Source organism: Triticum urartu, chromosome 7A (assembly GCF_056163025.1).
Source record: "Triticum urartu cultivar PI428250 chromosome 7A, HENAU_Tu73, whole genome shotgun sequence".
In the NCBI taxonomy this organism is placed as follows: domain Eukaryota; kingdom Viridiplantae; phylum Streptophyta; class Magnoliopsida; order Poales; family Poaceae; genus Triticum; species Triticum urartu.
This window is the reverse complement of record NC_141879.1, coordinates 223,188,062-223,203,775: the sequence shown is the minus strand read 5'-3', so window position 1 is coordinate 223,203,775 and position 15,714 is coordinate 223,188,062. Positions and strand designations below refer to the sequence as shown.

General features: G+C 46.2%; 4 protein-coding genes across 9 annotated transcripts; 2 read left to right on the top strand and 2 right to left on the bottom strand.

Annotated features, from left to right (window-relative positions):
- The first annotated feature begins 301 nt into the window (after positions 1-301).
- On the top strand, positions 302-673 carry LOC147959114 (pathogenesis-related genes transcriptional activator PTI5-like). Its single transcript, XM_087532473.1, has one exon. It carries the CDS (start codon positions 302-304, stop codon positions 671-673), a length of 372 nt encoding a protein of 123 aa, XP_087388599.1.
- A 24-nt stretch (positions 674-697) lies between these two features.
- Positions 698-2,099, top strand: LOC147959113 (uncharacterized). The gene is made up of 2 exons (XM_087532472.1): positions 698-882; positions 1,466-2,099. Exons 1-2 carry the CDS (start codon positions 698-700, stop codon positions 2,097-2,099), a joined length of 819 nt encoding a protein of 272 aa, XP_087388598.1.
- Positions 2,100-2,588: 489 nt separating this feature from the next.
- On the bottom strand, positions 2,589-6,511 carry LOC125522650 (uncharacterized). Of its 6 annotated transcripts, none has more exons than XM_087536280.1 (13): positions 6,298-6,511; positions 5,963-6,217; positions 5,580-5,690; positions 4,956-5,130; positions 4,812-4,868; positions 4,550-4,686; positions 4,399-4,458; positions 4,237-4,314; positions 4,034-4,151; positions 3,907-3,954; positions 3,336-3,409; positions 3,151-3,234; positions 2,589-2,915 (listed from the first exon to the last, which is right to left on the bottom strand). In XM_087536280.1, exons 1-13 carry the CDS (start codon positions 6,373-6,375, stop codon positions 2,847-2,849), a joined length of 1,344 nt encoding a protein of 447 aa, XP_087392406.1. In that variant the 5' UTR covers positions 6,376-6,511; the 3' UTR covers positions 2,589-2,846. The 6 variants fall into 6 exon arrangements, with proteins under 6 accessions (XP_087392406.1, XP_048543655.1, XP_087392403.1 ...); XM_048687698.2 differs by lacking the exon at positions 3,907-3,954 and having other exon boundaries at positions 5,963-6,061; positions 6,173-6,217; positions 6,298-6,501; XM_087536277.1 differs by lacking the exon at positions 3,907-3,954 and having other exon boundaries at positions 2,589-2,917; positions 3,156-3,234; positions 6,298-6,510.
- A 4,085-nt stretch (positions 6,512-10,596) lies between these two features.
- Positions 10,597-14,471, bottom strand: LOC125521463 (pfkB-like carbohydrate kinase family protein). Its single transcript, XM_048686512.2, has 10 exons — positions 14,132-14,471; positions 13,944-14,018; positions 13,752-13,804; positions 13,428-13,578; positions 13,035-13,145; positions 12,652-12,778; positions 12,405-12,505; positions 11,542-11,680; positions 11,015-11,067; positions 10,597-10,924 (listed from the first exon to the last, which is right to left on the bottom strand). Exons 1-10 carry the CDS (start codon positions 14,429-14,431, stop codon positions 10,850-10,852), a joined length of 1,185 nt encoding a protein of 394 aa, XP_048542469.1. The 5' UTR covers positions 14,432-14,471; the 3' UTR covers positions 10,597-10,849.
- Positions 14,472-15,714: the final 1,243 nt, after the last annotated feature.

The window sequence follows — 15,714 nt, the reverse complement described above, 5'->3', positions numbered from 1 at the left end:
CTGTATCACGGTATCATCTAAGAGCATCTCCAACAGCCGCGCCAAAAGACGCGCGCGCGGGGTAAATTGGCTTTTTAGCGCACGCGGGACGTTTTCGCCCGCTCCAGCGGTGGCGGGAAACTAGCGCGCGCGGGAAAAGGCGGCCGCTCGCGCGCTACATTTGGCGTGTCGCGTCCGGCGCGCCTATAAATTGCAGCGCCTCTGTCGCTTTCTCCATCTCTCCATCGCCCTTTGCCGCTCTCTCCATCTCTCCGTCGCCCTCTGCCGCGCTCTGCCGTCGACACGCCACCATCGCGCCACCATGCCGCCTCGCTGCCGGGGAGGTACGGGCTACCGCGGCGTCCGCGTGCGTCCGTCCGGCACCTACGCCGCCGAGATTCGGTCGGGCGGCGGCATGCGGCTCCGTCTCGGAACCTTCGACACCGCCCAGGAGGGCGCCCGCGCGTACGACGCTGCAGCGTGGCGCCTCCTGCGGTCTCGCCAGGACATGAACTTCGCCGACGTGGCGACGCGGGAGCGCGCACAGGAGTTGGCGCCTTTCCCGTGGCTTCTCACAGACGAGGATCGTCGCAAGCACCGGAGGCGGCAGCATCGTCTCAGGCTGGCCGAGATGGACGAGCAAGCCATGGCGCTGTGGAGCCATCGCTTCCCGGAAGACACCAACGAGGAATAGTTTTTCGCCCAAAGGAGGGCGAAGATGGCGAAGAGGAGGGAGGAGCGAGCCGACTATCGCCAGGACAAGCGAACGCGGAAGGCGGTCGCTAAATACAACGAAGTGCTAGGAGATGCGTCCTCCTGGAACTCCAGCAACGAGCGGTTCCTTGACACCTACGCTCTGACGTCGGAGGAGGACATCACCGAGACAGAGTCCGAGTCGGACGAGTAGTAGTAGTAGGAGAACTATCTACGAAACCGGACGAGTAGTAGTAGTAGTAGAAGAGACAGAGTCCGAGTCGGACGAGTAGTAGTAGTAGTAGTAGTAGTAGTAGTAGTAGTAGTAGTAGTAGTAGTAGTAGTAGTAGTAGTAGTAGTAGTAGTAGTAGTAGTAGTAATAGTAGTAGTAGTAGTAGTAGTATAAATGTATCGAATCGTAGTAGAAAAAAACTGATCAAATATAGCGCGCCGGCTGGAGCGACGTGGGCGCGCTTTAATTTGCGGCGGCCGCTGGAGCCAGCGCACCGCCGCGCGCAAAAGCTGGCTAACCGGCACTGTATCGTGACTTTTAGCGCGCGGAGCCTTGCGCGGCTGTTGGAGATGCTCAGAGCATCTCCAACAGGTGCGGCAAAAGGCGCGCCCGCGCGGTAAAATTTGGTTTTAGCGCGTGCAGGCTGGTTACGCGCGCTCCAGCGGTGGCGGGAACTTACCGCGTGCCGGGGGGGGGGGGGGAGAAAGCGGCACGCGGCGCGGTAGATTTGGCGCGCCATTCGCGCGCGCCTATAAAATGTCGCGCTTGCCATGCGCACAGACACAGCCACGCGCCCTCCCCTCGCAACCTCGCCGCTTCGCCGCTTTCCGCGCCACCATGCCGCATCCGCCGGGGTTCTTCGGGCTACCGCGGCGTCCGCGAGCGCCCCAACGGCTGGTACTCCGCCGAGATCCGGTCCGGCGACGTCCGGCTCGGCCTCGGGTCGTTCCGGAGCGCGTACGAGGCGGCCCGCGCGTACGACGCGGCGGCGTGGCGCTTGGATAGGCCCCGGTCGCAGATGAACTTCCGGGACATCTTCACGCGCGAGCAGGCGCAGCGCGTCGCCCCTCCGCTGCGTCTCATCACCGACATGGACCGTGCCGACCACGCTCGGCGCTGCTGCCGCCGCCTCCTCATCGCCGAGGAGGACGAGCGAGCCATGGCGGAGTGGCGCCATCGCCACCCGGAGGACGTCGCCGACGAGCGTGCCTACTGGGCGGAGAGGACGGCAAGGCGCCGCGCGGAGCGGGCGGACCGGCGTCGGTGGAAGGCATTGGCGAATGCGCAGTCCGATATCGTTGCAGCAGGTGGGAGGTCGATCTTCACGTCAGACGATGAACGTTGGGACGACATGTGGCTCGATACCTCGGACAACACCGACGAGGATGATGATGGTGGTAGCGACTTGAAGTAGTTTTATCTATATATGCCGTAGTAGTTTCTATCTAGTTGCACCGTAGTTCTATCTATCTATGCTTTCGAACTATCTATCTAGTTGCACCGATGTAAAATACCTTTGTATCGTTTTTTATCTATGCAATTTATTATTTTTTATCTTATTATCTATGCTTTCGAAAATGTTGTAAAATGAGCGCGCGTGCTGCATTTTTTGTGCGCTGCTGGAGCGGCGCGCGCGCTGCATCTTAGCGCGGCTGCTGAAGCCAGCGCTGCGCGCCGCGCCAAACCAGGCGATGGGCGCGCGGCAAAGCTGTTTTTTACGCACGGCGCGTTCGGCGACTGTTGGAGATGCTCCAAGTCTCGGTATCACCTGAAATTTTCCCGGGCATACTCTTATGGTGGAGCCACGGCCCGGTTCACGTGAACATGCCGAGGTCGATTTATGGAGCAGCAGCCCTGGCCATGCGGGACACGTAGGAATACAGATATCTGAGCTTTTGCATGCTTAAATAGAAAGAGCTCTGAGTTTTCTCCGGAAAAATAGCAATCGCAGAGAAGTGTGACAACAACTTTAAAAGATGGATTATGAAAAATAAAAATCTCTCGCTCCATCAACCCCATCTTTTGTGTCTAACTAGCACCGTGCACAAGCAACCACTCAACTACGAGCACAAGTCATGAGCTGCGACGCTGGATATAGCCATATAGGCAATTGGCAGCTTTGTACATTGTAGTCGTGGTGTCCCTCTGGAACTGATCGTGCTCAGGACTGATTTTCTACCTCAGGGTCTGGATTCGCAGAATGTGTTTGCTGTTCGGGAGATGAATTGCCCTGTAAACAGCAAGTGAAGTGAACCAGCATAAGTTTTAATACAACAAACCTAATTATCTAAATTGGAAATAAGAAGCAATTCCCCCATTGGTAGCAAATGTTTATCCATTATAAGCAGAGGAAATAGTAATACAAAGAAAAAAAGGGCTTATTCTGCTTATTCTCCTGAATGGATAATGGCATAGTTGAATAGCACACGAAAACATGGGGTGTATGCCTGTACGGCTCATCATACCATCTCAATGTCTTCGGATTCAGGAGGGCACTCAGATTTTTCAACATTTGCAGTTACAGGTTCTGAACATGGCAAGGCATAATGCTGCATGCATACAAGAGATAAGTGGCTTTTTCGATGTGGGTGTAGAGCTAGAGCAAGATTGCACTGTGCTAGAGAATCAACAGAATCAGACGGCTACTTACCTTAAGGGACGGTGGGCTCTGTACTTGATTGCTGCCAGTGTCAATTTCCGACTTACATTCTACATTTGCATTTGCTGTGGAAGAGATTAAAAAGCGCATGATTTGACAGCATTCATATTTCATAAATGAAGCATGACATGGACACTTCAAACGTCAATGAGCAGCGGCAGATATATGACTTGATAAATTTTCTATGATGTTTTCTTTCCAAGGATAAAATTTCTATGTGGTTGGAAACAACGGACTGTAGTCTGCAACTTCATGGACTATGATTAGAACTTGACACTTGGCAGAAAGGAAGTGCAGAATTGCCAGAAAGAACATAACATTTCAGTTCACAGATGAGTACTCCCTTCAGGAAAAAAAACTCGAATATCTTGGTTTGTCCTAAGTCAAACATCTTTAAGTTTGACCAAGTCTACTTAAAAATATACCAACGTCTACAACACCAAATTAGTTTCATTAGATTAAACATAAAATATATTTTCAAAATATATATTGGACATTGTAGATGTTAATATGTTTTTCTATATACATGGTCAAACTAAAAGAAGTTTGACTTAGGACAAACCTAGAACTTCAAGTATTTTGGATAGGAGGGACTGGATTCCAAGATGTCCTTTGTATCTTATGAAAATGTGTCAAGACAAACTTGTATGATCAGTGTAACAGGGAGATCGTTAAAATTAAAGATTTACCTGTTTCATCAATTATGGGTATCATCCTATCCTCATTAGGAAGATCAACTTGACTACCTGGAATGCTATCTACTTTACAATCCTGACTTTCAGAAACTGGCAGAGAACTTTTCATTTCCTATTAGATAGTTAGGAGAAGTAGCTAAGAATTGCAAGACTGATTACAAGAAATGCATAAATGAGTAATGGCATTTGTGTCTTACCTCATGCCCAAGCCTGCTGAATATGTCTTGAAATTTCTGTAGAGCAGTTTCCATGTTGTGAAGCTCCACAAGCATTTCCTGTATAAAGAACAGACTAGATTGATTTGAGATTTTGGAGTTCCAGAGACAATCGGAAAGCTATGAACATCTTAACAGAACAACCTGCTTATCTGAAATCAACCTCTCGATAATTTCATCCTTCACCAGCAGAGATTTCTTAAGGTAACAACGTTAATGGAAAAGCAACAAACATGACGAGATCCATAGAAATTAAGAATGAATATGAGCAATGCTTTCAACTTAGTATGGATATTTCTTCTAGCTGGGGATGAAAATTGTTTTTAAGCTTCTCAGCGTCAAGTTGCTCCTTCAATCCATATATGATCCTCGCCCTATTTCGAAGTTCGAGCTGGTAACTAGTAATTTTATCTCCCAAGAAACTAAGTTTCTCTACATAAATGGAACACCAGAATGAGACCAGATTACACAAAGATTCTTCATATACATGATAACCATTATCACCGTAAGATAATAATCTGAAACTAATGAAGCCATATTACAAGAAGCAACCATACCAACAAAATCTTTCTCGAGTACAGAAATCCTTTGGACCTTACACTTCAAATCAGAGACTGAAATAGTAATGTAAAGGACATTATTAATATTACATCAGCAATGGAATTGATTGGTCAAACAATATTAGGATAATGCGCTCATACCTACATTTTCCTTCTCACCAACTAGGCATTCCACGTCACCTAGTACTTGTTTTACCGCAGCAACTTCCTTTCCTACTGAATTAAACAAAGCCAGATGGGAATTCAGCTTTTCTGAAATTACGGTAATCTGTTTATCCCTCATCTGGATGGTCCATTGCAGAGAACAAGCAGAGTCCTGCCTATCAAACATAGTATCGTGAGCCAAACATCAGACTGCTTCCATAAACAGTTCAGAATTCAAGCCTACGTTCTTCATACATGCAGAAGTAATGCGGCATCCACAAATTGAAATGGTATTACATTTATAGAAGTATGTGCACAATACAAATCTGCAAGGAGATTACTGCAGTGTACAGTAGAGCATATGACAGCTGCTAAATAAAATGAAAGAAAGTGGTACATCTATCATCTTACACTCCTAGAAGTTATCCATATACATACATGATGTTGATAACAGAAATCTTAAGGTAAATATCTGAACGAAGCCTTGCATGAACATGTAACTATTATAACACAGACTGTAAGTTCAGTGAAGTTTTATACTGAGAGAATACAATGCAGCAGATTCAACTTAGCAGTAACAACAGCCCAAAAGAAGGGACAAATATTAAGGTCGTCACATGCCTCGTACTGTCTCATGAATGCCTCCCTTGATTGAAGCAGTCTCTCTATGTTTTCTTTCAAATCCTTTTCGTTTCTTTCCAGCAGCTCATTTTCATTTTCAAGGCACTTCACCTGTAGAGCCAAAAAAAAAAAAGTTCTGCAATGACTCCCAGCCTGACAGGCAATAATCGCCCACAAGGGGAGGATTCGAGAATTCACTACCGGCGATTGCATCATGGGCATTTAAGAACAGTGTTGCTTATGTCTACTCAGTGCTCCTCAGATCAAAATTTGTGATGAAATGTATGGTTTAAATGGCCCCAAACACAACAACAGTGCAGTAACCAGGATAATCTCTACTGGATGGGCCAAACGGGAGATAATGGGGGCAAAGGGGTACGAACCCTGGACTCGAGCCTTTGCAGCGCTTCGTCCCGCGCCGCCAACTCCGCCCGCAGCTCCCGAGCCTCCCTCCTGCGCTCCTCCTCCGCCGCCTTCCACCTCTGCACAATCCATCCCGTTCCCACCCAAAATCGCGTTAGAAACACATCTCTCCCAGAACAACCAGAAAGCCCTAAGAGGTCCAACACCGATCGAATCTGTGGGCCGCAGACCTCGCTGGACGCGTGGAGCTCCTCCCGCGCGGCCCGCTCCCGCTCCTGCGAACGGGAGGAAGAGGAGGGGAGAGTTAGGACCTGGGAGGCTCTGGAAGGTCTAGAAGGGTGGTTCGGTGACTCACGCGGGTGAGCCGGAGCTCGGAGACGAGGGCAAGGAGCTGCAGCTGCAGTTGCGATAGCGCCGCCGCCTCCGCCTCCATCGCGTCGACGCTCGGCGAGGCCGAACCCCGTCCCTTCCGCTCGGTTGCTCCGGTGATCCAACGGTAGCTATGGAAGCGCTAGGGATCGGACCAGCGACCTGTGCTTCCTATCGGACCAGTCGGTGGCCGTAGGATTAAAATCAGGCTACTCGTCCGATCTACTAGGAACGAAGATCAGCGAAAAATGTCAATGGTGGCCGGGCCCGTGGACACATACACTCGTATATACGTACATACGCTCACACCGGATGAACGCACGCGCGACGTACACTCTATCCCTATGAGCACATTTGAGAGACTAAGGAGGTATTTGTTTTCAGGGACATTTTGGTTGTAGGGATTAGAAAAAATCCCTCTTAAAGATTTTTTAACCAAACAGAAGAGACTATTATGGACTAAAAGTTGTTTTTTGGGACTAAATGAAGAAGACTCTTAAGAAGAGTCTTTTTTGGAACTTTTTAAGACTTTTCCAACAATGCTCCTCCATGCATTTATTGGCCCGCCATCCCATGATGTTGTTTGATTGTTATTTTTCTATATACTATGGGTAACATGGTCATTTAATAACCTTTAGGGAGGGACTAGGGACTTTTTAATCCTTGGAAATAAACAGGGAAGGACTTTTTAGAGACTAGTGACTTTTTAGTTGGGACTAGAAAAAGTCCTAGGACTTATGAACCAAACAGGCATAAGCCGACGCTTCATCTTAGGATTGATGAAATCACCACAGGCGCCTCCATAGATGATGAGAATGTCTCCTTCCACTAAAAGCACGTCACCAGAAGGCCAAAGATAAATTAAAAAAAATGCGAACATCAATGTTAAATCTAAAACTTGAACTTTGGTGGGCCAGAGATACCGCTGTCCTCCTAAGCATCTAATCACAGATTAGTTCGCCTAAGAGCCTAGTATTAAAATACCATTTCACTAATGGCGACTGCTAGGCGCCGGCGCACCGGCCCAATCGCCTAGCGGTCGTCCGATTGGCGCTCCCGTAACCGTCCGATTCATCATCTCCTCCCCCCGCACTTCTTCTTCCTTCGTATGAGGCAACCCCCCGCGCCCCCCATGCCTTATCGAGGTCGCCCATGCTCCCCCGCACACCCCATCGAGCTCGTCGCGTGCCTTGCAAAGCTCGCGGGTCTCAAATAACAGTCGGTTGCCGCTCCCCCATAGTGCCCCCCTCGCCGGATTCGGCCGCCGCCCTGATAGGTTGCAACTTCATCGGCGCCGCTCGCCGGCAGCACGATCATGCGCCCCCCTGTTGCAACCTCACCCTCTCCCCCTGGATGCAGCTCCTATGTAGCAAAAAAACATGTCGATGGAAGCTTTTGCTGCCAGTTGAAACAAAATAGAGTCTCCGGTGTTGCTGTCGCAGAAATTGCTCTAGTCAATGCAGCAAAAAAAGATGATGTTCCCAGCTCAAGTGTTCGCCGGTTGTAGCAAAACAATCTGCCGGTTCCAGCTCCGGCATCGGGCAGTGGCAACAAAAAATGCTCTATTGGTTGTAACAAAATCCCTCGCCGGTAGTAGCAAAAATTGATGACGGTTGCAACAGATAAAGCCACCGTCGTAGTAGGTCGCAGCTCTACCGCGATGGATGTAGCAATTCCGTTGCTGGTAGTAGCAAAATTCGACGATGGTTGCAGCTTCTGGCTCAGCTGGTTGCAACTTCCAGGGGTGGAGGTTCGCTCGTCGGAGTGGAGCTGAGTGGAGCATCCATGGCGGTGTTGCGGGGGTGCGCAGCCGGGCTGTAGCAAGATGTGATGCCGGGGGTAGCAAATTGCGACGCGGGTTGAAGGCTTGAAGCATGTGGAAAAAACGGTGATGCTGGTTATTTTCCCGAGTAGCGTCGCCGCGTCCTCGCCGACAGCGGTTGCAAGTTTTTCTTGCTGCATGTAGCTCCATGGCAATGCTCCCAACAGCGGCACTCGCGATGACGGTACGGCTTCTTGGAGCACGGCCCTGCAGCAGTTACCAGGAGGAGCACGAGCGAACACGCGACGGGGTGGTAGCTGGCTATGGCTGCTCGGGAGAGAGGGGATGGTGAATGAGAGGTAGAAGAGAGGAAAAAGACGATGGTGGTGGGCCAAGGGAAATAGGTGGCACGTGGGGAGGTTGCGAAGGGTGCTGCCAGCCGCGCGATGAGGGAAGATCCAGTGGATTGCGTGCGTCCGGCCCAATGGTTCGGCCGGCGCGCCGTTCACAAACATTATTCTTTACTAATTGTGTGCATTATGGGCCTGTTTAATTAGTCGTATCATTTTTCTATTTTCGGTGAACCTGACTCGGTGGAGCTTAGCCGAGGAAAAGCAACCTCTAGACTATGTTCCGCATCTAGTTTGGTTGTCCTCATCCCCTTCGGGCAGACTGAGGAAAACAAATGTATGATTTTTAGTTACGAATCTCTGCTCTCCAAATACAATGGGCGGTTGTTTGGTTACCTATGCACGGATGGTTAATCCTACCTTGTGTCCATGTGGTGAATTTACCTAACACCATCACACTTGAAGAAATTTGTCTATAAGGGTCGAAATAATATCCATGGTGAGCGCACAACCAGCCGATTAGAAACACTTTCCTTAAATATATAAAATGATGTCGCATTTTCAAAGATTGGCCGCCAGAAAAAATCAAAAGAGAAAAGTCTCGGTGATCTCTTCATGCTCGTTCCAAGTTTAAAGTACCTTTAGACCAAGGAAAATCCTGCTTCAGTTACGGTGAGTTTACCTATGTTTACCTAAACACGACAACATCTTCACGGCGTCGTTCTCCTTCGTGAAGGCATTGTCCTGTTTGCTCGTGGCGTCCTTGGTTCTGGATTTGGATATGTTAGTTGTCTAGTTGTTGGTTTTGGTTGCTTCAGGACGGCAAGTTTTTTTTTTTTGACTGCAAATAGACTTTGTTTCTCAAATAATAGACATGTCATCTACAAGCAGATGAGAAATAAAATCAGGGATCTCATCATCCCAAGAACTAGAAGATCTAGTAGTAAAAGAGTTCTTTGCTAATTTATCTGCCACCTGATTGGCCTCTCTATAGCAATGTCTGAAGGATATGGACGCAAAGTCCATCATAAGTTGTTTATACTCTATGATGATAGCTACCTCCGGGCCTAAATAATCATCAACTTGGTTCAGCGAGTCCACTGCGAACGAACAATCTGATTCAATTTCTATGTTGTTGCATCCAATGTGAGTTGCCAAGTATATCCCATTTCTGATGGCAGTTAGCTCAGCTGAGTCAACTCCACTGATGTTTAGAACAAACCAACTTGCTGCAGTAATAAAATCACCCCGGTAGTCCCGAGCCACAGCACCACAAGCACCTGAAAGTGTTTCATACTGAAAGGAAGTATCAACATTTATCTTCATGATCCCATATCCTGGTTTCCTCCACATGTAGTCGTTCTTACGTATTGGTCCTTTGGGTATAGTTGACCTGAGGAAATTTGTCGCCAAAACCTTGATGGTTAGTGCAGTTTTTTCCGGCGTTTGGACTTTGACTCCCTTTACTATCTGTCGGCGCTGCCACCATATATACCATGCTGCTACAACAGCAAGCTCCGCCGTTGGTACCTCCGCTCTTCAGGACGGCAAATTTAGTTGTGTTTTGCTCTGCTTGGGTTGAGCATTTCATGTCTCTCTGCTTCGAGCATCATGTTCATGCCTCTTGTTTATGTGCCATGTGTTGTACCACCTCTTATACTCACTCTAACTTCTTCTATTAATAGAATGGTACGCAAGCTTTGCGTATTCGCGAAGAAAAATGCTTTAATAATCATCATCATGGGAAGCTGGCATGTTTGGATGCAAGGAATGGATGGATCTTTAGACATCAGTTACCTAATTTGAACTCTTGGTGCTTCTCTTTAAAACAAGATCTACTACTTCTCACTCACAGGATTAAGCCTAAATTTGCAGGTGATTTTAAAGAGTGGATTACAGCCCATATTAGTTGAGACCAAGTCTTTTTAATCATGGTGTTTGCAAGAACTGGCATTGGATAGGCCAAGAGGCTTTGTAATTTTCTTTTTTTCTTTTCTTCTTTCTTTTGGCTTTTGGCTTTTGTATATACTCCCTCCGTACCATAATACATGTCGTTTTAGCAATTCAATTTGAACTGCTAAAACATCATATATTATGGTACAGAGGTAGTATATACTTACTTTAATGAAAATACCATAGAACGATTGTTCAATGGTTTTTGGGTCAAAAAATGTGTACAAGAGCCAAAACAGCTAGAAGCTTGCGGTGACTTCATCACACCAGGAGATAGGTATGGAAGCCACTACGAGTATATATCAAGGGTTAGTGAAGAAAAATGTATGCCCTTGTAAATTCTTGATTGCCACAATTTTCACAATAAAAGAAAGACAGGATTTCTGAAGGCATTACTACACCAGAATCGGATTATTCCACGGCCACAGACAACGAGGAAACAGAAATTGATCCGGAGGGCCAGTACGCGGATACTAGAGAGACAGGCGCGGGTCCGTTAGATGAGGAAGACCAGTCCTGGCCCCCAAAGCTCTGCAGCCGCAAGCAGCCTGCAAATCAAATACAAATGCACGCACCATTACCATTTCATGTTCGCCCGTAATACAATACTAGTAGTAGTCAAATGCAGCAGGCCTTACCACTTGTGCTGCAAAAGGCAGCATCTTCTCAACTGGCATGCCGGTGCATAAACCTAATCAATAGGCACAATGAATCAGCTCATCGAAAACCTCTCAGCGGTCATCAGTCACGATTCATAACAAAGAAAAAATGCCTCCAGTTCAAAATCTCAAAGACGTATGGATAAGGAAATCAGATATAATAGCACCGAGGTATGCGTTTTTTTTTTGGGGGGGTGGGGGGTCTACTATTCCTTACTCTTTGCCCCATCAAGTATGATCAGAGTTTCAACACTTTTGGCAGTACAAATTATGTGAATACGAGGGCATGGCATATGGAAGCGTATTGTTTACCGCAAGATATGTCTGAGAAAAGATTACAAGACCCACTAACAGAAGTGATGAAAACCGAACACATGTTACGGTTGTTTAACATTAAAAGGGCAAGCCATATACTTCCTTTCAATCAAAGGGGCCTCACCGCCTGAGCTCTGTATCACCTACTACCCTTACCATCCAGAAGTCAAACATTTAAGTTGTATACTTACCATATAGAACCGCTCCAATGAATGCATCACCTGCACCAGTTGTATCTATGAGCTCTTCAGATGGTATAGCTTCAGCTGTACCCATAAGTAACCTGCCACTCATCGAGCCAACCCCATCTGCACTTATTCTCAAATTTGACTACAGAAGCAGACAAATGAAAAACCGTAAGTATGAATTAGAATCTTATAAGCTGGATTTATAAAAGAAGCACATGGTATAATAAGTTAGCGTCCAAGCTAGTAACTAAAAAAGATAGCAAATACACCCTGGCAACTACAAACAAATAAGGTACGTCAGAGAAATGAACTTTAGCCCGCGGAACAATTCTTTTGTGGGTTCATTTCTTACAAAATATATTTAATTTATAACTAAATAGCAATAGATTTCTGTTATTATTATTTGTGGATATATATTTGCATTGTTTTCTTTATTTTACTTCAAATCTTTATCTAAAATAATCAAATTCAAATGACGAGCTACTAATAAAGTCAGAGAACAACTGAAATGTTTTGTGCAATCAGATAAGCTTCCAATGAGCGAAAACTGGAAATGTACATCTTTAGAGCTTAAAGGATAAGACATGTAGGGAATTTTCTTTGGAGACTAGGCTATACCATAAACTAATATAATTATAGAATACTGTCTTTGATAGTCCAGGCTCCGCTCCACCATATACACTTTATTCATATATTTTAGAAAGTACAGACAATTCAACATACTAAAATAAGACATACATTGCCATTTTTGCTTTATTGTGAACCCTTTTTGCAAGGTTTATGTTTATCACTTTGATCAAGCTAAAGAACTTCAATTTCATATTCAAGAATTACTGCAAGCAGACACCCACAAAAAGATAGCATACCTTGGAAGCAACACATTTTGCCATGCTAGAACTCAAATCGACTTTCTGCTCTAAAGATTCTAGCAGATCCTCTACATCGGTTTCCTCAGTCTCAGAAGCATCTGCAAGTTGAGTTGTCCATTATATGTTTCTTTATATCAAAAGGAATCACCATCAGATCCCTTGTAAGCAAAATGCGCAATCCTAGGAGTTTGTTTTTTGTGAAATGCTTAGCTAAAATTGACACGGAGAACTACAATAAACTCACCTGTCATACTTCTTTCAAGCATTAAGCAACCTTTTTCTCCCCGGGTTACAATAACGAACTTGAGATTAGGTAACCTTAGAAGCATGTGTACCAAAGCAACTGGTGTCGATGAGGCTCCTGTCCAGGCCTGCATATTAAGATTAGGTGAAAAGAATATAACTATAGGAATACTAGGGATCTCAGATGCTGGACAAGGTGATTAGCTAAGCCTTGCTGCTCAAATGACCTTAATCAATTGTGCTAACAAATAACCATCAAATAAAAGATATCCACAGAAGCTTATCAAAACATCAGACTCCTTGACTAAGGTAATGTCAGTAAATAATTAAATACGCGTAGGTAGCAGAGCTTACTTTGTTGTCGTTGGAAATAAAAAAACTCACCTGAGGAAAATTTGCAGAGCATACAACATATGATGCAAAATTCAGAAGGTCATCCAATCCCTCCCTCTTTTTCTCTGCGTCGACCAAAATAGGAATTTTTCTTTGGCTTGCCTGCACTGGATTGATCCCATAAACGAAGATCAATCTCAACACCAATGTGGATGAGAGAGAAACCAAGAACAGAAAAGAAAAATGCGACATTAAGACAGAAGAAGTTATGCGTTGTCTTTTGTGCGACATGCTGGTATTCACACATAACACAAGACTTTTGTTTCTGATATTATTGGCTGATCATCAATGTATGGAAGTGAAGTCGAATATTATGTATGCACTCATGTTTCTTGAAATGCCTATAATAAGATGAAATGTTATGTTGTGGCAGGAAAATATTACCTCTTCTGCAACAAGCAAAGCAGTCTCGTGCAATCTAACATCAAAATACACCATTTCTACGCCATGTAAAGCAGCAAACAAGTTTTCCTTTGTGAGCTCCTCTGGCTTCATTGGGGGATAACCAGGAGTGTGTATGCAAGTACGAGTTTTCCTGAAAACGAAAAAGGGGGAATAAAACAATTGTAAGGAGCAAAATACTCGTGCCTATATCTGTAGTAACATCGTCATTTTCAAAACAGAGTGGTAAGGAATACGAGAATGAAGATCACTTGTATAAAAACAGGATGACAATATCACAGCTTGTTCTTTCAGTTTGTCACTCACGTCTGGCTATCAACGATTATATAGGTGAAGGGTGAATTCCCCCCGTCTGCTATCTGGAGTAAGAAGATATAGCCACATAAAGGAAGTGGGATTAGGATGGATGAATGCTGCTGCTATGATAAAACAAAGGACCGTGATATAGGAATGGAATAATGGAGTAAGGCAATTGCAATACTGCATTGCGTATTATACCGTCATATAGGAAGTGTCTACTCCGTCGTCTTGCAGCTCCTTGAGAATGCTTTTTCCCAGTGCATCATTGGACGCCTACTCCAGCAGTAAGAGCAAGGAGTGAGCATGCATATACATAGATCAGTGGGGTGATGTCGAGCGAAGGAACTAGGTAGGTGGTGGTAGTGAAAGACGGGTGCGGCCCTTACCTTGGATATAATCCTTGGGCTGAGGCCGAGGCGAGCGGCTCCGGTGAGGGCGTTGCCGGCGTTGCCACCTCCCTCGACCTTGAGCGCGAGGCTGCGGATCTTGTCGTCCGGGTTGGGGAAAGAGGCGACGGTGGCGAGGTAGTCCACGGAGACGGCGCCGCAGCCGAGCACGAGGGGCTTGGACTGCTGGGGGGCGGACGCGAAGGCGGCCATGGGAGGTGGGCAGCGGCGCCGGCGGGGAGGAGGAGAGGAAGGAGGATTGATCGGAAGTGGAGGGATGTGCAGCAGCGTCAGCATCATTTTTTCTTTTCTTTATGGAAACTATCAAACAAGTCAACTTGATGGCGATGAGAGGTCCAAGCGAAACCATCTTCCATCAACACAAACCACCTTGCGGATAAGGCAGGCCGGACATCACATGGATTCACCGGGCCAGCCCACCCCATCCATCATCTATCTGCCGTCAGTATAGCTGGCCAAATGGGCCGGGCCTGGCATGCCGACCCGCAAGCACGCTGGCACGGCACGTGATGGGCCAGGCCCGGCACGCTCTAATCAGGCCATGCCAGGCACGCGGCCCGCCTTGGGCCTGAAGGCTGGGCACACGGGCCGGCATGGCACGGCCCGTTTATCTTTTTTTATTTTTTATTTAGATATATATATATATAACACATCAAAAACAGCCCAGCGGGCTAAAATCAGCCCAAGAAACTACCTAGCAGGCCATCAGGCTAGTGGGCCAGCGTGCCTGCCATCGGGCCGGCCCGTTTGGCTCCTGGGCCGTGCTTGGGCCGGAGGAGATAGAACGCAGGCCGGCACGGCATGGCCCGACTAATAATCGTGCCATGGCGGGCCGGGCCATGCCAAACACGATTAAGATGGGTCGTGCCGTGCCGGGCTAGGCCGGCCCGTTTGGCTAGCTATAGCCGTCAGGCCAGGGCTCGAAATCACTAGCTAAAGGGTAGCCTAAAAAAACTAGCTAAAGAGTTACCCATTGCAAAGGTTACTTACCACCTTCTTTGGCGCCGATAAGTGGCGCATTGCATATGTGTCACTTGTCGTAACTTGAGAGTTTTTTTCGTAGACTCGTTTATTTAAAATGTTTTATCTCTTGAGCCGTGTGTTCAAACACCAAACCGTTTGTTGGATTATTTTTTTTGCATCGAGATCTTAGAAACTAGATCTCATGTTAATAACTTTTGCTGAATATTTTTCAAAGAAACAGAAACAAAAAAAAGAACAACTAATACTAAAAAGTTCGACAAAATAACGAGACCAGAAAAACGGCAACAAAAAAAGTAATACCAAGAAAAAACCAGAATCCGGAAGGATGCTTCATATTTTCATTTTTTGGGAAGGACAGGCTATGTTTTTCTTTTTTCGGGTAGAAGCAAAGTTGTGCTTCTCGTGAAAGCACAAATATTATTTTCGAGAACACATATATACTTGGCAAAAAAATCTTCAAAACCTAGAAAAAATAAAAAAAATTCAAAAAAATCTAAAATCCAAAAACGCATAAAAAACCGAAAGGAGTGTCCAACACACAACACGCGATGTTGGCTGGACGCATCACTTGACGTGTT